The sequence below is a fragment of the Manduca sexta genome, chromosome 20 (assembly GCF_014839805.1).
Source record: "Manduca sexta isolate Smith_Timp_Sample1 chromosome 20, JHU_Msex_v1.0, whole genome shotgun sequence".
Taxonomy (NCBI): domain Eukaryota; kingdom Metazoa; phylum Arthropoda; class Insecta; order Lepidoptera; family Sphingidae; genus Manduca; species Manduca sexta.
In genome coordinates this window covers 12,745,313-12,770,103 of record NC_051134.1, presented here as the reverse complement: position 1 = coordinate 12,770,103, position 24,791 = coordinate 12,745,313, and the positions used below count along the sequence as shown (strand labels likewise).

Sequence of the window (24,791 nt, the reverse complement as noted above, 5' to 3'; positions counted from 1 at the left end):
TATCATGGAAGACCGAGCTCCAAATTTCCCACTCATACTTACTACACATAGATATACTCATAAACTGTGCACGTTAATTGAAAGCTAATGATTCGTTCCATCAGCGCGAATACTGAAATTTATCGACCATTCTCTTAATGGAAATGGTGGGTGTTTTATATGGAAGGTCGTTTGGGTGTTCGGTACACGTCCTTGATGCGGTCAAGCGTCCCTTCAAATTATAAACGGATTAGTGTTCACAGGGCGAGTGCTAAGCTGATGGATTTTTAGCAATCACTTCACTAGACATTTGTAAACCATTAAGCTTGGCCCAAACATTCAGTAGCGGTGTAAAAGAGACCTTGTTGGACCTCGTCTCATTGCTACTCAGCAGTTCAAAATTAAAAACTACTTCGCAGTTAATAAAGGTATCCGAATATTTGAAATATTTGATATAATCGAAATTTATAACCTGTCTCAAAATGGCCGTGGAAATCATGTTTCATTTTAGTATCATGCCTCAAATTGATCAGATTCACAGCTGACATTTTTGCACAATTTCGCCTTGAATTGTCACTTTTTTAATGTCACTATTCATTTGAGTACCACAAATGGAAATTGATTTGATTGTAGTCGCGATGTGAATGTACAATGCAATATAAAAAAAAACATTCCATGCTAAAATAAGTATTGTGGTTTCCATGGATTGTTCAAGTATAATAAATATGGTAATATACTGCAGTTTGTTTATGTCTACGTAAGATAGGGAAAATCCTTTTCCCGCGCGCAACGTCGATGGAAATATATAAAAATATACTATCTATATTACTTATGCAAGTCTGTATTACACATAATGCTAATTTACATACAAAAGTAAATGATGTATATGCTGTGTATCTAACTAATAATAATATAATATCGGCCCTGTATTATATACTGTCCCACTGTTGGGCACGGGCCTCCTCTACTACTGAAAGGGAATAGGCCTTAGTCCACCACGCTGGCCTAGTGCGGGTTGGTAGACTTCACACACCCTCGAAAACTCCTAATAGAGAATTTCTCAGGTATACAGGTTTCCTCACGATGTTTTCCTTCACCGGCAAAGCAAGCGATAATTCACAATCTAATATTTTTTTGTGATATAGGGGGCAAACGAGCATACAATTCACCTAATGGTAAGCGATCACCACCGCCCATGAACATCTGCAATATAAGACGGCAAATGGAGGCGTTGCTGGCCTTTTAGACGGAAATAAGCTCTTTTTTTAAAGTTGCCAGGTCTTATCTGTCTGGAAATCCTCAAATCTGATATCCATGTACTTAATAATAATAATTATCATATATAATTATCATTTATTATTTATTTTATCTATATATGATAAAAATGAATCCCTATTTCCCTTGGTCACGCCATCGAACGTGAACGGCTGGACCGATTTCAGAATTATTTTTTTTGTTGTGTTTGTTATTGTCTGGAGAAGGTTCTAATGAAAGGAAAAATTCAAAAAACTGCGCGGAAAATTAGAAATCTTAAGAAAACTTAACGAAAATATTAATTTTATATAACTGTCGATTTTTTGAAATAACTGTCAGCGATTGATAGAATGCGCGCTGCAAATTCATAGTTAAGACGGGACAACGTCTGTCGGGTCAACTAGTTTATTTATACAAATAATATAGGACTCATATTGTTGACTAATATTGTATATGAGGAATAAAGTTAATGAATAACAACTCGCCTTAACATTGTGAAAACATTTACCGTAGGTACCTATAAAAATTTTAAACGGCTCAATATCCTACAAACGTTTTATATTGTTAATGACTCTCTATTTACTGCAATAAATGCAGTATTTGTTATACAATTACATGACAAGATGACGTACATGAGTGATGTAAGTATCACGACGTCAGCTTTGGACAATGATATGTCGTCTAAAAATGATTTACAAAGTTCGCCATGTCATCGCACTATAATCTTTATCCTCAGTTATCAAAACATAAATTTCATAACGCCCATATTACATTTTGGCTACAATGACTCACAAACAGATCATCGCAGCAGTCTATTTGCAAAAAGAAATGCTCAAAGCGGATTAATAAAGAGTAAAACGGACTAAAATACCTGCTAGACAAAGTCAAACTCTATCAGTTCACAAAAAAGTTTTAAACTTTTTCATAAAGCATTCAAGGTCTATGCGGGTAACAAAAAAAAACTAAGTTACAGTATCATTAGATCGCGAATTTAATTATGCATATTTTAAACGTACTCCGCGGAGAGCGAAGTATTTTTCCCCCTTTTTACTTATAAGCATACGCTGCATTTGCATTTCAATTAAGAGTAAAATGTTAAATTATCCTAAAATATTCTAGCTCCAGTAATAGCGGTAAAACAATAGTTTTCGCAGAGATTTCTCTTTACATTGCTTTCCAATGTTTATAAAAGTTCGTCAGTATCTTTTGCATTGACCTTTCCTAAGGTTTGAAAATGTCTATTCTTTTATTCCAAACCACACTTAATATATTTAGATCATTAATTATAGCTTAACGTTGTTAACCACATATAGTCGTTTGTTTCTCAGCTTCATATAAATCTACGATATAGGGAATCTCTAGAATAAATATTTTTCTTTAGATTTTGCTATCGTGTACCGTGTTGATTTTGTTTTCCATAAAAGACCAAGAAAGCAGACATTATCTACCTAAAAATCTTAAATTTCAATAAATAATAATAACATTCGATTATTCGTTAAAATTGAAATTAAATAGTGAAATAATTTATTGACACCAGTTCGTAGACAATTTCTAATTAAATAGCTACTCGATAATTCCATCAGTTTGCAATTTCAATTATAATTCAAATTATCCTAATCACTAGCTTTAAATCAAACAATTTTGGTATACATTTCTGCTTAAAATTATATTCTAACTGTGCCATGATTTCATCGTTTCATAATGATGAGTTAGTTATAAATCGACGCATGTGGCGTCGCTCTGGAAGCTGTCTCCGAAACTAATGTCATCTGGAAATTCCACTTAGGGGCATTATTCCCAATCGTTAACAACTAAAGTCATTATTTTGGGGAATTTACTTTGATTTTTGTCATTTATTTTGCCTTATAGAACATGTGCCTGTATACTTTGCGTTTTAGGTATGTTAGAAGTGTTTTTGGATTTATTTCATGGCCTTATTCTTTAATAAGTATTCATTAACCATATATACTCGTACACATATTATACTTATTAAATATTATAAAACAATGGTACCAACCATGTATTAGGTACATATTTTCCTGCTGTTGGGCACGGGTCTCCCCTACTACTAGGGATTAGGCCATAGTCTACGATGACTTCTACCTGATGACAAAATTCACATACCTTCGAAACTTTTATGGAGACCTTCTCAAGTATGCTGTTTACTCACGAAGTTAATTAGTAACTATAAATTAGTTATTAACCTGCTTATCTATTAGTTACTTGTGGGTTTGACCCTAATTTGCACGCTTAGTAACTTAGTTCTTGACAAAAAATATTAGTTATTATTCAAAAGTTACTTCAAATGGAAGTTACTTAATTTCTTCGTCAATGTGATCAAAACAAATGATGTTTTATATAAATTAATGACTTAAGTATTAATAAAATATATTAAGGATAAAATAATTGGTCCTTAAATAGGACCAATTATTTTATCCTTAATATATTTTATTATTAATAATTCCTATCGGAATCGGATTAATTAAATACAAGAGATTAGCGCCTGATTTTTTCGTATGTTTTTTATCTGCTGCGTTTTTGCTATAATTATAATTTTACTAGCGACCCGTTCTGACTGCAACCGTTCTGACTCCACCTATATAGCAGAAGATGAGAACCTCAAACTTTCTTCATAGCAAATTGCTCGCGGTTTCAACAGAGTTTTTTTTTTCAGGATAACAGTTCCGTTTTATACTTTTCCGGGATTATAAGTAACCTATGTCGTTTCCAGGATTTCAAACTATCTCCACACTTATTTGCTTTCAGGTTCATCCGCTAGAAACACAATCCGGAATAAATACCCGTTTCATATTTTTCAAGAATAAATTCTCTAGTAAGGTAAAGAATAAGGTCTTAAATTATTTCCATAACAATATTTCGCGGTTTCAACCGAGAAAAAAACTTATCGAGGAAAAAGCCACGCTTCATATTTTACCGGGATAATAAGTAGTCTATGTTCTTCTCAAGACCTAAAATTATCTCCATACCAAACTTTATCGAAATCGGTTCAGTAAAAATGCAGTAACGACTCAGTACATGTAAAAAGTTGTTCGAGATAAAACTCCCGATATATATTTTCCCAGGATAAAAGTAGCCTATACCCTTCTCAAGCTATCTCCATACAAAATTTCATTGAAATCCTTTGTGTAGTTTTTGTGTTTATCGCATTCAGACAGACGGACGCGGTCGGGGACTTTATTTTAATTATAATGTAAAGATTTAAATACCTTTGAATATCTTCAAAGGGTTTTGTCTTTCAACGTACTTATCAGCAGATTTGAAAGATGATCTTTCGATTATTTTGAAATAGCTCACGATAATAAATATGAATGTGGTATACCTAAGAAGAAGTAATGAAACAGTTTTAGATACTTCTATTATAATATTTGTTTATTAATGTACATAGAACTACTTCACCGAGCCCTTGCGACGAATTGGTATTTTTCATGAGTCCTTCACGGTAAAGGCCCCATTTGTATCATGAACGCTGCAATTTATTGCCTCCATTAATCATTTCATCGAGTTCCTTCCTCTACTACGTCATAACTTGACCAAAACCTCCTTGATGTACCAGATAAGTATTCCTTTTGCTCGTGTCCCCTAATCGAATATCGATATAATCCCAGTTAAGCGTCTCCTTAGGAACATTATTTACTTTACGCATCATTTTCATTCAGTCAATTCCGATCTGTCTTTTACGTATGTTCTCTTACGTTACGTAATTTTGATTATGGTTACCTTGAAATTATACTCTGTTGGCATACTTTACTTCTCTATTCAGATAATGTTATTTTATAATTATTATTTTTTTATTCATTTATTTTTTATTTATTTATATATTTTTATTTATTTATTAGACTAGCTAACAATAATTGTTCACACCAATACAATTTCCAAACGAAACTATTAATATGACTTATACCTAAGTGCAACAATTTCTTACAGGCTAGTTCCACATGCACAAAATAGGTAATACTTTAAAATAAAATTAACTACTATTATAAAATAAACATCATATATAAAATTATATAACATAAATGTATTTACTGGTTACATAAAATAACGTAATACTAATACAGTAACAATAATGGCCACGGTATGGTTGGTAAAACAAGAATTTCCATGCGTACTCCTAATTTGATAAAAGATTTAAAAAAAAAGTTGTCTTCATAACTAGTAAAAACCTTTACAGATGACAATCAAGTGAGAGTGAACAAATCTGAAATGCTAAATCACATACTAGCAAAAACCTGAATTAGTGATGGTGAAGCGTGTAGTCACAGCATGACAACGTGGATGGCGCTGTTCGGGCTAGTGTGGCTGTTGCGCGTGCGCGGCTCGCTGTGCGGGTGCGCAGCTTGCAGGCGGGCGCGGTACGAGTCCGATGCGCCTGTCGCCGCCGCCGCCACCGCCGCCGAAACCGCGGCCGCCGCTGGCCCACTCACGCCCACCCCTGACGAACGCGCGTCTTTCGACGTCATCGCACTACAGCACTACACACGTGACGTCACCGTCCAGACTGATTTCGACGATGATGAAGTAGAGGACTTGGATAAAATCGAGCTGCAGATTTCCGAAGACTGTAAGTATTTTCAATCAATTATAATTTTTCTTAATTATATCATTCATAATATGAATGAAGATTAGGTCTTCTCATAATTGACGAGTACTCCATAGGTAGCGCTGATAGGAAAAAATAACCCATTGCCTAAAGCCTAAGATGCAAATAAACATGTACGCAATGTCTTTTAATATGTCTGTATTACGGCTTTTATTAACTAGTTTTGTTTACATAAGGCGACGTACTGAGTTTAAAATTTTTATCCTGTGGGCGGAATTTCATGCAGTCGTCTCCGCAAGCAAAAATTATTGATATAATCAGGCATGGACAGAATATACGAAATGTATAATGGTATACGGACACACACTTGCATGCCTACGTATGTTCACGTACGTAGTTGTATTAGAACGCTGTGTTTTTTTATGCTTTGAAAGACGAGACGAGCTTGCCGTTCGCTTGGTGATAAGCGATACCGCCCATAAACAGTAGAAACACCATTTAACACCTTGAACTACAAAGTATTGTTTGGTATTCCGCTGCGCTCGCTATCCTAAGATATGAGATGTTAAGTCTTATTATGTCCAGTAGTTCGCTGGCTATAATGTTCTTCAAAGCGGAACAAAATAGTGACTACACTTGCTTGGCGGCAGAAATATACATTGCGGTGGTACCCAGGCGGACTCTCACATACCAGAGACCTACCGCCAGTGTCACACCATGCCTCCCATATAAAAGCGATGTATGCCTTTACTAGTCAAATATGTCCACTATTTGTTATTGCTACCATCTTACTACGCAGCTGTATATTACGTACTCATGAAGGTTTCAAATATAAACACTGTCATCTTTGGAGTTTAATTTGTACCAAAATCCTCAAGCTTGAAGACTCTTAAAATAATAACAGACTCTATTGTATAATTGTATACTTATGTTCAGGACTTTCACAATTATAAGTGACAAAAATAGTCTCTTCGTGCGTTAGACCGCACAGTATTCAATAGACGGTAATCCCTCAATATTGATCTCTGCGGAGCGCTAACATCAGATCACCGTTAAAAAACTCTTTCTTTGTGATAGTTACTAGGTGAACAAACATTCTCACGCTTTTTGTCCTCGAAAGGGTAAGCAGAGGCGCTTACGAATCTTATATCGACCGAATTAAAAAAATATAAATACTAATATAGATTAAACTATAGTTCTTAGATACGGAGTATAATTCTTACTATAAAGCTAAACATGATAAGTTACACTAAGCGACTACTTCACGAGTTGCAGGTGAATTTTATTTGACAGTTATTAGACAATTTGTATTAAACAAATAATGTATGTATCTAATTTATTAATATTTACTTGGGAGCATAGGTTAGAGTTCGACTTTTGTATTTGATTGGCTTATACATTAATGTAACAAGTAGAATTTACTTTAAATTTGTAAAACACGCCCTAAATATTATTGAGAAGTACATAAAATATATACTTACCGTTTAACCATAAGAGTTTCTATTAAAAAAATTCCCAGACATTGAAATATTGCTTAGGCCCGGATTAATTTGGCACGACCTACTTTTAATTCCCGCCTAAGACTGATCAAACACGCTTACACGAAATACGCGATTTCAGCTTAAGCGATAAAGAAAAATATTACTCTAGTAATAATTTATGACATTGAAAAAGTTTCAAACATTAACAACAGTTATTTTATTCATTTTTAATACGCTTAAGCCGGTTTGAGTGTTTTCATCTTTCAAAGCGGTACCAGGACTGAATACTTTGCTCTTAAATCAATATTTGGCTTCAAACTGGAACAAAGATATATCAGGATAAACAGACTGCCATTAATTTGTGTCAGGCATAGCAGTTTAGAGTACGGTGTACATATGACACTCGTAGGTGAGGCTTGATGAGGATGTTACGAAGGAAGTAATTATTTCGGCTCAGAACACGAAATTATCGTGTTATTAAATCCTGTGCATGTTCTCAAGTACAATTAATTGACTTGGCCTTTTGGGTGTCACAACTTCATGGGAAACTAGATAAATTAATTTTACTGAAAATGATTTACTTTTGGAGCCTATTTATATGTACTGATGAATTGTAAATCGTGTAATTTAATATATCAAAATATCACAATACGCTTATACATAGCTAATTAAGACAATATAACGATGAAATTAGGTATTTATAAAATTGCACTTCAAAATAAAATTATTTATCGGATTTTAATGTGGTTTTTTATGTTTTCTCCTATTTTCTTAAATTGTATAATTATGAAATTATAATTTGTAAAATTCTTCTAAACGTCGGGAGAAAATCATAATGCAAAAAACCTCGATAAAATCCGAAAGATAGTATTATTTTTATACTTTTACTAATCCAAAAAAGAAATTCTTTAGAAAGTAATAAATTTTCTACTAATCTCTACGAGCCTTGCAGGTATTCCCAATGGTGTAAGACCTTGAACACAACCTTCGATTAATGATTTTATCGTTTCCCTCATTAGTGTGCGCGCTGGGTGCTCTCTGCTTTTAAAACACAAATTACACAGAAAATTTTATTAAGTCTCTGATTTTTTTGTCTCAGTTTGTAAAATGACTAAAAAGGAGACTGGGCCTGTATCACAAGTTCGAAAGTAAATTTTATTTGACAGTATTATACAGCTGTTTAGATAGTACTCATTTTATTACCATTTATTGGAGCATAGATTAGTGTGACTTTTGTATTTAGTAGAATTATAAAACATTTACGTGATGAGTAATATTTACTGAAATGTTGTGAAACAAGCCTTTAACTCGTAATTTTGAACCGTAGTAATTATTTCGATACAATTTGCGAAATAATTTTCTTATCCATAAATTTAATAGATCCTTTTCATTATATTTCTCATACATAGTCCATACTGCTGTACTTGACAGCTGACCGCAGAAGTAAATATTGCGGTGTTACCTACCCACGGTCCCAGATGGATCCTTACAACTAAGCCACCTACCACCGAGTTACTTGTATATAAAATGCCTTTAATTCAGTATTTCTAAATTTAGAATATACAAAACATTGTTTAATTAACTCACACAAATAGATCAAGGCTTTAGATGATACGTAACCGATATACGCTCATATTAATTATAGATAACATTATTAATAGAAACAATACGTCTTCATATTAGAGATCTACAAGGCTTGTTTCATGCATCCTAACGATGCCACTAACCCATGCAGCCCCTGGGGAAATATGAAACATAATATAGATCCTTGAATATACGGCCACTGCGCGGGGAGCGAAATTTTGCGTGGATTTTACATTTATTAATTGCTTACATACGAAAGCACCTTTTCTAATAATTTGTTTATTTGATTATAAAATTTCTTTAACTGTCTTTCTTACATTATTTTCAAGTAAGATCTTACAGCATCGTATTGACATAGACGTCGTATGTTAATACAGAATAGTGATTTTAAATCTGTTTTTATTGAAGTACAAGCACTCAACCATTCTATTTTCTTTTATTCGATAGCGCTCTTAACGCTTGTTGACTGGTTATACTTGTATTGAGAACCTATACAAATACTTCTATCCCAACATATTCTTGGGACACATTTTCTTTTATAAATAAAATAAATAATTAAAATAAAAATCTGTTAATTGCCTTATAATCTACTTACATCAAAATTATTATTAAAGCACTTTAAATTGTAGAACATTAAAATGAAACTTTTTTTCGGATTTTATCGCGGTTTTAATGTTTAAGTTTTCTCGCGACGTTTCGAAGACTTTGCAGCCTGCGTGGTCACGGGGGCAGGGTCTGACCACCAACAGCTATAATTCAGAAAGCTGTATAATTATAAAATGTAGGTACCTAGATATTGTAACTTTGACTTTGCGGGTGAACAACACCTCAGTCTCCCTTGTGACAACGAAAACTGCAAATGCTTGGAAACGTCGAGAGAAAACTAAAACATTAAATAGCGATACAATCCGAAAAATATTTAAATTTTAATGTTTAACATTGGCATAAACTTAAAAAAAATTAGAACTATTAAGGCAGGAAGTGGCTCAGTTCATGCTGATCGGGACAACAGTTCAGAGCAGCGCTGGTTTTCAGCCTATTCTAAACTTCCTGAGGTGTTGTGTGGAAGGTAAGTATATAGCTGTTTATAGGTTTATTCGTTTTTTTTTAACTTTGTAAGCTTTAGACTTATTTGTTAAGCTATCTACTTTTCAAATGACTAGCAGGTTGAACAAAACTGTGATTGGTGGACGATAGAGTGTCAATTTGATTTGTCATTTCTGAATTCAAATAAGCTGGTAACTATAACCACATTATGACGAGAGACCTTTGAGGAAACTCTTATGTTATTAGACATGCCATAACTCCGTAATGTTATGGTACTTTGCTATTTCCATTTACTTCCTAATCTGACTCATATCTACCGCGTAATATTGTGCCATAAATCTTAGCTTACATCCCATATTAGAGATGTGATTCCTTTGAGCACAAGGACAATATAGCGTATAGATATTGTTTGTATAGTTTATGATATATTGTTAACGAGTCGCTTGAGGTGTATTGTTGTTAAACTTGGGCAAAATATAAAGTATTGGAAAGTAGCAAGGACATCCTTTGATAGCAAATGTTTAGTATAGGCTATGAAAAGCTAAAAAGCGAAGTTTTAAGTACCATCTGAAAGTAACGTAAGCAGAAAAGATATCCTAAATTTATATAACATTTCTTCTGCCCCTGATCTGATAAAACTTCTAAGTTTTATTGGAAATTTATTAAGCTTCAAAGAATTGCACAAATTATAGCCGTATACTTGATCAAATTTATACTTTTGCGCGCGAAAGGACCGCCCCGGTGATGTAGTTGTATTGTGGTACGTCTGCAGTGCGGATCTCTCGGGTTCGATTCTCGAGTCGGACAGGATATTGGGTTTTCATACTCAGTATCAGCTTGGAGTCTAAATTTCTGCCCAATATGACGTTCAGCTCGCCCCCAATCACACAATGGAATGGAATATACACGGCGAAAAGTAGGTGCATCTGGTGTGCCTTTGCCTATCCCATCGGGGATAAATGGCGTGAGTGTGTGCTAGCAATCAATGTACGACTGCCAAAATGTCAAATTGAGAGAACATACTAGGCTACCATATTTTGTAGTAAAATTTTAACTTTAAAGTAGATAGTAACAGTCTTGTAACATAAGTCGACTTGGATAGCCATGACGGCTTGCAAAATTTCGTACAAAAACACTCGTCATTCGCTTATTAAAATTATATCCTACCGCAAGATAAAAGAGCCCATAAAAGCTTGGCAAAATATTTATAATTCTTGCACCATTAACTCTACGAGAATGAAAGCGAGATTTTATTCCATTCTATTACCCAAAGTGCACCAGCTATATTAGGTTTCGTGTAACTGACTGCAAGCGTAATGCCATTTATCAAGCACAATTTCGGACTCAAATCTAATATGGAGCATTAAAACCCAATATTATGTTCTCCAACGCTAGATCGAACGTGAAACCTCATGATAACAGGTATAAAGCAATTATTCAAACAGCTCCAAAGTCAAAACTCCTTGTAAAATAAAGAAGAAATACTTTTCAAATCCCTATTATTCAAATTGGTTCCAATCGCAAACGCGTGAGGCAGCACCTGTCTAAACGTTGGAAAATCCAAATTACGGAACCAATACCATCAAGAGCGACGAGCGACCTCTTGTCACGGCTTAAATAAATCTCTGCCCTTACGTACGGCCGGATTTATAGATACGTGCTTCAGTGGTTTCGGCAGATATAGAGACATTATGGATAAACGTATATCTTAGACTTGTGTACAAGTTTATAAGGTTTATTTTTGCATGACGTTTGGTAGGTTATATTATTACATAAAATAAACAGAATTAGAATATTTAACCTTAGATTATATTATCATATTACATAATTATTTTTTACGAAGTTTATCGAGGGCCCTAACCCAGGTACCTTTTTACAATCGTTAGCGCTAATGAAAAAATGTATACTTATTTTTGGTATAACTATTAATGTAAGCAATTGTAGAAATGAGTCTTGGGTACAGCCCCAGGTGTTCTAATAAATAGCGAAAATTTTCATTTACGACATCATTTTCTTGAATTAAATTTACTTGTGACGCCTGTACATACATGTACGCCTGAAGGTAATGATGATCTAGACTATTATATGAACCCGAAAGTTTTGGTGGTTTGAAAACGCTTATCTCTGGAACTACTAGTTTGAATTGAAAATGTCTTTTATTTTTGGATAGCCCATTCATCGAAATAAAACCACGCTATGGCCAATAGGAACGGAGTATCAATGAAAAATATTGAAAAAACGAGAAAAAAATATTCCTTTTGAAAACTTTCATTGGGTGTGCTGCGTAAATTAACAAATTTACGTTACAATCATGTAAAACGGAATTGTTACTCTAAATAGTATATTAAAAACAAAGTCCCCATCCGCATCTATCTGCCTGTCTGAACGTAATAAATTCAAAAACTATCTAACGAAATTCGATGAAATTTAGTATGGAAATAATTTTGGAAGGAAGAAATATATAGTGGGACTTTTATCCCGGAAAACTGCTATGGCGCGGGCAAAGCCGCGAGCAAAACCTAGTAACTAAATGTAAAGGTATTATACCAAGTCACGCGATTCCAAGATTTATTTAAATTGCTTTACTTTTTTTATAATAGTTTCTAAAATTCTTTAATTTTTCAACCTCTTGATAATGGTGTTTATTTATAAACAAAAGATTTCATTGAACTCAATTATTAAAATGTGTAGATAATTTCGTTTTAAACTTACAAAATACGCTCACTAATTATATTTTATTAGCATTAGCAAACTATACCAAAATCTTAATTTAACAAGAAAATATTGGTCTTCAAATGGAATACGTTTAAACCTAACTTTTTGATAAATCCTGTTAATAGTATTATTATTATAAATGTGATACTTAGTTTATAAACGTGTTTTGATAGTTGTTAACGCATTAGCTGTTCAATGGATTTAGATGAAATATAGCGAATAATCGGAGATAAGCTCCGATTATCTTATACGTTACTTATCCCAGAATAGCGCAATTTAGTTTGATTCCAAACTAATCAAAGCTTGCCTATAATTTTTAATTATTATAGTAAGAACTATGAATAATATAGTAAGAAATATAAAAATAAACTATGTAGATGGTAAACGTTTTCCATTACGAAATTTATAATTTCACATACGTTGACAAATAGAATCAGTGAAAATAACACAATATTTCTCTTGCAGCAAATGTTGGCAACTACGAGTGTGGAATGGAACAAGCGGCACAAAGTCCAGGAAGTGGCCGTCGCGACGCGGGGAGCTACCAGGTACACTTTTTAATAACACAGGAGTACAGTCAGCCACGAAAATTAATTAACAGTTGCGAAACTTCAAATCATGCACGCTAAGCGAAATGGAAACTGTCGAAAATTAAATAAAACCTAAGCAATAAATAAATAAATAAATGTTCAGTAAGTTTTGTGGTTGACTGTACTTTCGATGTAGTGTCTTTTTTTAATATAATATGAATAGTACTGTTATCTTTAGTACATACAAGATTTTTGTGTTTTTTTTAACAAAAAAAAAATTACCTAATAATTTTTATAACATGGTGTAGGTACAATTGATGTAGTAAGTAGGAGATTTTATTTTTATTATGTCATGTAATTGTGTTAGAACTATTTTCAGTAATTACGTCCAATTGTGGCGACGATTAGTATTTCAACCCAATGCAATACGTGTTTGAAAATGGTTTGCATTTTAATACGAATATTAATTTCCATTATATTAACTCAGTGTTTTGGTTTTGCAAATTCGGACATTCTATTAATACACAATCCTAAAATTTTAATAAATATCATATTATAATATCAATCCTGTATTATAAACTGTCCCGCTGCTGGGCACGGGTCTCCTCTACTACTGAGAGGGATTGGACTTTCGCCTACACGCTGGCCTAGTGTAGTGGTAGACTTCAACATCCTCAAAATGTCTATGGAAACACTTCTCAGGTATGCAAGTTACCTCACTATGTTTTCCTTCACTGTTAAAGCAAGCGATATTTCACAGGTACTGCCTTATAAAACTACTTAAAACACCCACTCTCCAGTTCCCTTATTATTAAGGATCGTGACTCTCTCCATCGGCTTCGGTCTTCTAACTTCAGCCCTTCGACAACCTGGTCTATCCATCTTTCGGGGCTTCGTCTTTGTGGTCTTTTCCCCTCTAACTTCCCAACCATGAAGAGGTTCTCCTGATTATCTGGCGATATGTCCAAAGTTCATTATGGTTCTGTGTAACCAGTTCGTGGAAAGTCCTTGTTTTGTATAGAATGGTATAGAAACCCCAATCAAAACTATTTATAAAGAAGATATAATATAAAGAAAAACTTCCCCATGGTAAGACGTGAAACTTTGTTATCCAACACAGACCGTGTCAAAACATTTACATTGCAGCCAGTTAGGAGTTAGCTCTGGTAATTATCATAGTAATTTATATTCACTGATGCGACAGTGATGTTTGTTTTCTTTGCGCTTGCATTAAGTTTTTGGCCGATACTACAAACTATAAATCTTGTCAGCAGCATTAATTGTGAGAAAAACAAAAGTAAATATATTTTAGTGCTATAAATGTGAGATTTTGTGAATGGATACGTTTGTTAGAAGTAAACGCGGAAATAATTGGACTAGATTAGGATTTAGATGAAATTTGGCATACGGGTATACCATGCAATAAATTAATATATAAATTACTCTTTATCCCAGTAATGGTAAATGTTTTTTTTTTTTAAATAGTCCGTAACAATTTTAATATACTACATATTTTTACTATTTAATATGTAGATTGTTAATTTCCGTAGTAAATTCAGTTTTATTACTGAAACCAATCTGTCTATTAACTGGCGTAACCCCTCTTTTCAAAAGTGTTCCACATACTTCATAATTTAGCAATATTTTAAACAGTTTTGGTGAAGGACGTCTACTCAGTGAAGTGCTTGTTGAGTTTGCGTTCGATTAATTAAATGTCAAAACTGGACCGACACTTAAAAGTATGGAGTTATCGCTAACGAAGTTTCAATGGGTCTGCATGATATTACTTGTAGTTTTTGTATGGGTTGGATAAAAAAACCCAATTTGAATTCATATTTCATCAGGAATTGGAATGGATTTTGACGTATATAATAAATATTTAGGTGCCTTTTATACGGGTAACGCAAAATTCTCCACTGCACCTGATGGTAAGTGAAGTATGGTCCAAATAGCGTCTCGACTGACAAGAGATGTTTACTTTTCACCAGTCGACACAATTATGCCGGTCTGTTTGAGAAATGTTCTCTTTTAATATTTTAAAATCTTTAGGAAAATTTATTTGTATCTTGATAAACTATTTAAAAAACAATCATTAACTGAATGACCTGTTTTCAAATAAAAATAAGTTTTTAATTTACATTATAACCCTTCACAACCAAAACTGTCTGTAAACAGAGAAAATTAATTCAAAATGAATCCAACTAATCAGTGTCCGTAATCTAACAAATTATAAGACGTATCATTAACCTTTTTTCACGTAAAGCGGTTCCTACCAATTTCCCTTCATGAAAGTTTAGCGGTATACAGCAATGTTTGCGATCGTTAAAATATTTTTTGCTCACGATGAACCCGGCTTTCCACCAAAGGCTTCTTTTATCACTTTTTTTGTTACCTACAAATTATTTCGGCACAACAACTCCCGACAACATAACCGTTTCTTTTATCGGCGTTCGTCTATTTTTCAAGCAAACAATCCCTTTATTTTTTAAACAAAAACGTCAGGTGTACGAGCCATTGAAAATGGAAACTCCTGAGTACGTATTACGAAATTTCAACAAGCCTGTTGTGAGGTACAATGAGCTTTTATTGTTTACCATAACCTTTTATCATGAACGAATTTAATGATATGATGAAACCTTTTACGTATCCGTAATAGCTTTCAGAGCGTGTAAATGGAATGTAAACACGTATGTATGTCACAGTGATTATTTTTGCATGCAAACATTAATTCGAATATGGCACTGAGTCGAACGTTAACCTCTTCATTTAACTGAAACTGGATTAAATATAATATAAAACGTTTTGTAAACGGCGATAGCCTATTTGGGAGTGGAATGGACTGCCGAGACTAATGTTTGCAGATTCAAAACCCAAGGGCACGTGCAATACCAGCATGGTGGACTAAAGCCAGAGGTGTAGAAGAGGAGGCCCGTGCCCAACAGTGGGGCTGTATATAATACAGGGCTGGTATTATTAAAATATATTTATACAAAATACACACATAGATATACAGTGAATGTATAATCTGTCATGATGTGAGAGCAGGGGAGCCTATTGCCATATCATACACAAATAGACTCCGAACTAAGCAGAAAATCCTTATATTATTTATCCGACAATTGTACCGTAATACTACCGAAGTAAGGTCTTATAAAGAATAGATTTTAAATTACGAGTGTTTTTTATTTTAAATAAATTGAAAAAACAACATAACCTTTTTCAAAGTTCTTGTGTGAGAATAGTTTTGATTAATATCTTGTAAGATCTTTAAGTTACGCGGGTTGTTATGGGATCACGTCGCTCCTAATATTTCCATTTCTTGGCAACTCATCCGTACTTTATGACTAGAGCGATTACGATCAGTGATTTATTTTTATAATATTTTTACTTTCTTGAAATATAGACTTAAAAATATATGAGTATGATCTTCATTCCTAGAATACGACGGATGTCAGTTCTGTGAATACAAAACTATATTGGATTCTTCCGGAATTAGGAAATAGAAATAGTATCACGATCAGTCCCGACCTATTAAAAATATTAATATTGACAGTATTTTCAAATGAAAATGGCCTTATTTTATTTATTCGTTTTCTCGTCAAGTGTCATCCTGAGTTGGAAGTTTTGACCTATTCTACCACCATGTGGTCACTATGAAGTCAGGCTGATATAGAAAGAAAACCTAACATTATCAAAGTAAATATTTGCAAAGAAATCTTTCACCGTATCTGATAATGTTTTATTAATGTTTATCAATACTATTTATGGATTGTCTGGCGTATAATTAATACGATATTCCAAGAAATCTATATTAACCGTAGCCTGCGAGTTTCGAAAAAGCGAGCAAAGGTAAAATTTATATGCGATACGCGTAATTCATATTTTATTTTGATGTTATTTCGTTTATTAAAATATATTTTATATCCTCATTCTTTAATAAAGCCAATACGACTTCCAAGGACTATATTGCGGTATACCAACATAGGTTTGAATCTCAGATCGGAGCAAAAACAGAGACTGGGTGGGTTTCTTCATCTTAAAAATTACACAATCAGGAAGTAGGCGGTGTGATGTGCCGGATTACGTCAGCAGTCGATATAATTATTCCGGCCTTTTGGAACCAAATATATACAGGCTGATCCCGAAACGCGACACAATTATGTGAGCCGCCACTATGGCTTGTTTTACCCTTGGTGTACGGTTGTCGCTATCCGGGCGAATATAAAATATATCCTACCACCATCCAAAACTGGCCGACCTACGTTGATTGGCTACGCCGTGACTGAAATTTGGTTAAGAGGGGATGGCGGTAACCCTGCTATGCTGAGGACGAGGGTTCGATCCCTTGTAAAGTGAAGTAGTAAGTAGTCGAGTGATTGTGTTTTTTTGCTTAACACTAACCAGGAATCTAAAATTCCCGATGGATGGTAAAAGTTTCGCCTCCTATAACACAGAACCTAACATTGCTAGCGAATTATTTTAAGTGTTATCAGTCTTACACGGATAATATATCAGTTCTACCTACACTTGTAAAATTGAAAAGCGCGAAAATGTGTATTTTTTTTTTTATTTGAAACCACGTTGTTACCTATTTGTTGATACGGAAACTGAAGGAATCTCAGAACTTATGACTGCCGTAAAAGCATTGTTATAAAGCTTTATGCGCCGCTCTGCTTGTCTTGTTTAATATGCTGTTAGCAAAATTGTGTACGCATGAAACACAGTAAACATGAACTATACTCTGTCGGGCTCTCAGTTGCGGTGTTTATGTAACTTCATTAGCGAAACGACAGGTCATACGTAGACCCTTTTATGCGAATTTACGACTTAATTTACTTTGCCAGCGTGACTTCTGTAACATTGTCGACTTGACATAGACGTGTGACCTTAATCGATAAGCAGTGGCATTTATTCGCAACAACATAAGGTATATAATCCGCCATGCTATTGTTATAGGAGTGTGTTATTATTTAGACAGACTTGGGACAAAAATTTAACACTATTTGAGATACAATTTAATTAAATTCGTTTATGCATTCATTTATACTACAAGGTAGATGGTTGTACGTATAATTTGGCATACCTATATCCTAGATCTTACTTTAAGTAAAGACAATTTGTAAATATTTTTATATGTATGCCGCTGGTATACATTACAATAGATAAAACAAGTTTTCGGAACTTATCACGGTTTTTTTATATTTTAATTTATCCTGACGTTTCGGAGAATTATCTCGCGAACGGTGATTCGTACGAAAAAAAAAGAACAATTGTTGTAGAGAATTATATGATCTACAACTTTTATCTGACCTACTTTTCGATAATAGTTCCAGTTTCAGAGAAAAATGGGAAAAACCGGAATTTTTGACCTTTGAATTTTTCCTAACTCACAGGATTATTTGTCTATTTTGACTGGACTGTTAGCTACTAAGATACGGTACTTAATTGATTTAATCACAGGGTATTATAAGCCTTAATATTATATTGACGGTAATGACCACAGTTCAATGCCATGCAGTGCATTGAAATTCAATTCGGGTGATACTACTACTATTAATGGATAATAATGTCTCTAATCATCACATTTTCTGCTGGTATAATTGAAATACTTTTTTATAATTAATTATTAAAATATAATAATATCAGCTCTGTATTGTATACTCTCCCACGGCTGGGCACAGGTCTCCTCTACTACTGCGAAGGGTTAGGCCTTAGTCCACTGGGCCTAGAGCGGATTGGTAGACTTCACACACCCTCAATATTCCTATAGAGAACTTCTCCGGTATACAGGTTTCCTCACGATGTTTTCCTTCACCGCTAAAGCAAGCGATACTTAATGCACAAAGAAAACACACATAATTTTAAAAAGTCAGAGGTGTGTGCCCTTGGTTGGGATTTGATCGTGCGGATGTTCGTCTCAGCAGTCCGTTCTACACCCAACTATGCTATCGCCGCTTTATTTATATCATTCAATATAAGTAATTCTAATAGCGAATAGATGACCTAAAAGTCCCCACGCTACCTATAAGTTAGACTAAAACGTTTAACTAGAAAAATTGCGTCATTTATATTGTTTTTTGTGACTCAGGATCGTAATTACTTTCGATTGCTTTACCCAGCCTTTGCGCCATTTGTAATCTGTCTGCTCAAACATCGCCATTTTAAAACAGTTTATATTATAGTTGAATTTTCTTAAACGTGCCATTTATCATTATAATTAGTATTTTAAGTGATTATGGTTTAATTGTTTTATTTACTTACAGTGAAATCGGAAACAAAACTGAATGTTGATTATTATAACCCCATATTAATATTAAGAGAGAAATACAATATTTGATTATATAGAAAAAAGGCATATACATTTCGCCTAGTGGCTGTCTTAAATATTGACAAAGGGTTGGAGGCGGGAATTTTCTACTATATGCGATAGGAATTTGTTGTCCATTGTGAGATTTCCTTAGAGATTATAATCCCGTGGCATCTACGGCAACTGTATTGATTTGACATTTGCAAAGGATATTTGTGGCCCGTATAATCCTCGTTCACAAGGTGTAAAACCCGCCATAGTGGCGCACGTAAGTGTCTCACGTTCCGGGATCAGCCTATGTATATCCAGTTTCAAACAGGCTGGCATAATTGTCCAATAACTACAACGTCGAATGGGGTTGGATCCGTCAAACGGCAGTTATTTGGAATCAAATCCGCTTATCATTAGGTGCAGTAGGCTCATTTAACCGTGATCGTATATAAAAAACATACATACATAGCTAATGCTAGGCAGGCCATTTTCCTTTTCAGGGGTAGGCGGATGTATATCACTCTGATATTGCGCTAGTATTAAGAGGCAACCCTATTGTGATTTAATTTAATTAAAAAAATAATAAAAAACTTTTTTCGTCACGTAGGCGAACATATTTACACTTATGATAAGTCGAGATCTTTTTAATCAATAATGTTAAATCACTTATGAACTGGAGATTTTTATATTGAAAACAATATTAATGAAACGTAACTAAAGAAGCCAGCTCGGGCTGGCCGGAAAGGACATATAAGATTATTTTTTTTTTGTAAAAACTTATATGAAGAAGGCGTCATAATGCTCACGGGGTTGACAATAAAGGACCTAATCCAACTGACTTGCTAATTATTTTAATTAAAATTGCTTTCACTGGCTACCTAAGCGATACTCAAAGAAGAAAAGAGGAAACAAAATCCGAGATTACTTTAACAATAATATGACGACATAAGTATGTGGTAAATCATTTTCACTCGATTTTTATAATTTCATACAGATAATTTTATGAATTAAATATTAAAATTTTATAAGTTAAATAATTTGTAATTACTTTCCGTTAGTATCCAATAGAGTCGGACAGCGAGTCTGTATGGGAAACGTGTGACGTTACCCTGGAGCGAGGTGCGAGCGGGCTGGGGCTCAGCATAGCTGGCGGCGAGAGCGGAGGTGACGTCAGCATAACCAGATTAGCGCCCGGCGGCGCGGCCAAAAAGGACGGCCGTTTGCAAATAGGAGATATTTTGTTACAAGTAAGTTGGGGTTAATGTGATAATTTACTGTCGTGTTGAGAGCTTAAGCGTTAGTCCATTATGCTTCTGCACATGTACTTGTAATTATTACTTTATATCAAGCAAGCTTTGTTTACGTAGATGAAACAAATATATAAAAGCAACATTGTTAAAAACTACGTGTATATTTCTCGAAAAAAACTGTGGGACATATTATTTTTGTACAACTTAATACATACTGTCTTACACTTGGACCTCTTTTTTATTCCAAAATATTCTTTCCATATCATTTTTTCAAATAATTTTTACCATTACTGTTTGGTAACTACATTTTATACTGTAAGTAATTAGTCCAAGAAAGTATTATAAAGTTACATAAGTAATGTAACAGAACTTTTTGCCACGCAGTTACTTAACACGCTTTGTCTTAGTTACCTACTTAATTAAATTTATCGTCTATCAGGTTCAAGAGATTTACCTAATGATATTAAATTTGTACATTTATATGAACATTTTAATAAGAAACATTTAAGTATTGTGATCACGGGTATGTGAAAGGGAAAAAAATTGATAAACTGGACAATGCGTTCGTGAGCGAGAGCATCAGATCTAACCATTTTATTTATTGACTAGCTTCCGCTCGCAGCTTCGCCCGCGAGGATTTCGGACTTCAAAAATGGAGGAGGTGCTCAATTTGTCGGGATGTTTTTTTAATGTATGGTGGTATGCAGGTGGTGCGATTGTCCGGTCAGGGTCTGATGATGGGATTCAGTATTCACGCGTGATGGCTTATTATTAGCATATCATGTATAACTTTAGTGTTTCTATACCGATTTCTATGATCCTTTTTTATGGAATATTTAATAATGTTAACTTTTTTAATTAGGGATGACTGAGAGTGTTATAAACGTAAGAGTAGACAAATATAATGAGAAAGCTTCGAACTGCTAAGCTATCGGGAGTTACACGTGTTATTGTGAGTCAACCATAAAAGATAGACATATGCTGTCGTGGGATATTTTTACATAATTTTAAGGAGAACATTTCCGTCATACATGATTTCAGTGTAGCTTTAACCATTAAGGTTGCACACGCGACGGAAGCTTAAAAAATGGAGTAACTTCTCCCGTTTTCCCAACATTTCCCTTCACTGCTCTGCTCCTATTAATTGTAGCGTGATGAAAAGTATGCTATAACCAGCACAGGAGTATGACAAATAATTGTACCAAGTTTCGTTAAAATCCGTCGAGTAGTTTTTGTTTCTATAACGGTTATACAGACAGACAGACAGACAAAAATTTTACTAATTGCATTTTTGGCATCAGTATCGATCCCTAATCACCCCCTGATAGTTATTTTGGAAATATATTTCATGTACAGAATTGACCTCTCTACAGATTTATTATAAGTATAGATAGAAGAAGATATAGAAGAAGATAGATTTATAAAATTGACACACCAGCAGCAAATGAATTAGCAAAATTACTGAAAATGACAATATCGTTTACATATCTGATGTCTGTTGAAGGTATGCACAGCGTTCTAGCAAAACTATTTAGAGTTTGAAATGTGGCGCTGCATGGCTTTGTCCTGCGCTTGTCATTCTGTTACATTTGATGCGACATCCAAAATGTCTAGTAAGTGCACAACATTTCTTCACAAAGCTTGCACACAAATGTCGGTCTTGGAATAAGAAATAAATGTAGACGTAAATCAACCAGACACTCGCGCACGAGCGACCTTGTCCACCTAGTATTTTGCTTTATTAGGATATTAAGATTAAACCTTGAATGCCTGAAATTAACGATGTAAGTTTAGCTGTCCCTTCCTGCATACTTTGTAACAACTATAAAACTATAGTAAGAACACTTTGTAGCAAAACTAGCAGCATTAAGGGGTAAATTGGCAGCAGAGGAATTTGAATCCCGGAATTTTAAGGTTTATGCTCAATTGGGTAGTACATATTTCTTGATTACCTTAGTTTAAGACGTCGTGATTCATGGAATTAATGGAATGTATAACAATGATATTTTAGAGAATAAGTTGGTTAGTCAGTTTTGAGTTAATCCATTATAAGATTATATAAATTTCCAAGATTATAGAAGTTTCTAATTATATAAATTTTACACCAAGAACTAGATGACATAATCATAATCAAAAGTATAAATATGAATTAATCCCAATCTGAATCAAAATATCTAAACAGTATTCATTTTTATCAAGTTTGATCATTTCCAATAACTGAGGAAGAAAATTCATTCAGCCTTAAACTAATTTCAAGTTCCTTACAAACAAATTTTAATTAACACAGTGACTGGTCTCTGTAGTATATTAATTAAAGATTTTCACGCAGTGTTTGTTGGTGCAGGTTAATGACATTTCTGTGGACGGAGCGCCTCATTCAATGGCGGTTGAAGCACTACAGAAGGCTGGAAATGTTGTTAGATTAGTAAGTCTGCACTTACAAATGACCCTTGTTTAATTAGTTCAAGTTAAATTAGTTCCTTTGATGTGAATTTTTCATACTCCATAAGGTTTATTTAGAAGGATAAATACGTCCATTGTTTATTTGAGTATTTAAATTCATTACGACTTGCCTTGAGACAAAGTTGACTTTGAACTGCCTTTGACAATTTTGTTATGGTTCGAATTTTAAATACAAGGTCATTTTGACATTACGTTACTAAATGAAACCACGTATTTATATTTTTGAAAATAATACTTTACAATAAGTTACTAAAACCGTAGCGTAAAATGTTTTGCACAAAATAAATATTAATAAAAAGTGATTGTATTCTATACGCCCTAATGTCACTACTTCTACTCTGAGAAAATTCGTCTCAGCGGCTACATCACAGTTTCAGTCAGAAATATACTCACACTCTATATTCGCACTAAGGTACAAAATTATCCAAAGCAAAAGTAAAACCAGGTTTTTTTGTGAAAATATTCGTTACAAGTATGGATAATTTTTGGCAACAGAGTCCAAGGCGACTAAGTGGATCAATTTATTAATGCAATATCAAAATAACACTGTATATATTATTGGTAATTTAAATATATAATTATAGTAAAAATAAAAAATGACATCGTTCCGTCCGTAATAAATAACTTTAAAGTCTATATGTTAAAATTTTTGTTTGGCTTCTAGCGTGTCCGTCGAGCACGGCGGCCCAGGGTAGTAACTCTATGGCGTGGAGTCAGGGGTCTTGGTCTAGGTATAGCGGGGGGAGCCGACGACGCTGGGGGAGGGGGTGTCTTCGTATCACACATTGCTGTTGGTGGTGCTGCACACCATGACGGAAGACTAAGGCTTGGAGATAAAATACTAGCCGTAAGAGACGAAGATGTAAGTATTAATATTAGCCAGTAAAATGAGATTTTTTTTAATTTGTCCAATGTATATAATATATAATAATTGTGCTCATTGTTTTTTTTATCACATACAAAATGATTTATCTAATAGCTTGACAATATTTTCACGCAATTTTAAAGTTATTTTGCAAAGGCAAGTCATATTGCGACAGTAGTCGACATGTTCCGAAATCTGAAATGAAATATGTTATTTGTGCCACTTGTTCAGTGGAAACGAAGGCGCGAGTCGAGAAGTCGAAAAATAGGACGGGATTTTTTATTGTTTCGTTTTACAATTCCACGCGATCGGAACTTCGACGGTGGTAAAAGCTAGAACAAAAACATAAACATTGTTTTTTATCCTAGTTTTTGTTAGTAGTATTAAACTCTTAGCAGATTACCGCGTAAGCAGAATATTTTTTTGGATATTTATTTGTTTAACATCTACCAATATAAACATAACCTTTCTATTCGTGCTATTAATATGTGTTAGTAATATCTGTTTGTTTTTTCCGGCCTTTGTTTCTGCCTACATATTTTACGATATTATCTTCTTATCTTATATGCTACATTATATTATTTTATGTAAATACATTAAACAGTGTAGTTACTTAGACTGGACATCAGGACCAAGTGTTCCAAAAGTTATTACCAAATGGTAATGTCTTGTTGTTTGAAATGTCCGTGTGACGAGATCTCTTAGCTTTATTAGATATTAATACCAAATAACATATTTACAAATATTATACTATATGCGAATTA

At 33.9% G+C, this 24,791-nt stretch overlaps 1 protein-coding gene across 1 annotated transcript in view; it reads left to right on the top strand.

The window, feature by feature from the left end:
- Positions 1–24,791, top strand: part of LOC115456435 (disks large homolog 2) — a 46,056-nt gene that overhangs the window by 7,661 nt on the left and 13,604 nt on the right. Inside the window, exons 2-6 of the mRNA XM_030185512.2 lie at positions 5,426–5,815; positions 13,087–13,169; positions 20,508–20,696; positions 23,044–23,124; positions 23,827–24,024. Of these exons, the coding sequence (XP_030041372.2) occupies positions 5,518–5,815; positions 13,087–13,169; positions 20,508–20,696; positions 23,044–23,124; positions 23,827–24,024 (849 nt within the window). The 5' untranslated portion in view covers positions 5,426–5,517. The remainder of the gene's footprint in view (positions 1–5,425; positions 5,816–13,086; positions 13,170–20,507; positions 20,697–23,043; positions 23,125–23,826; positions 24,025–24,791) is intronic.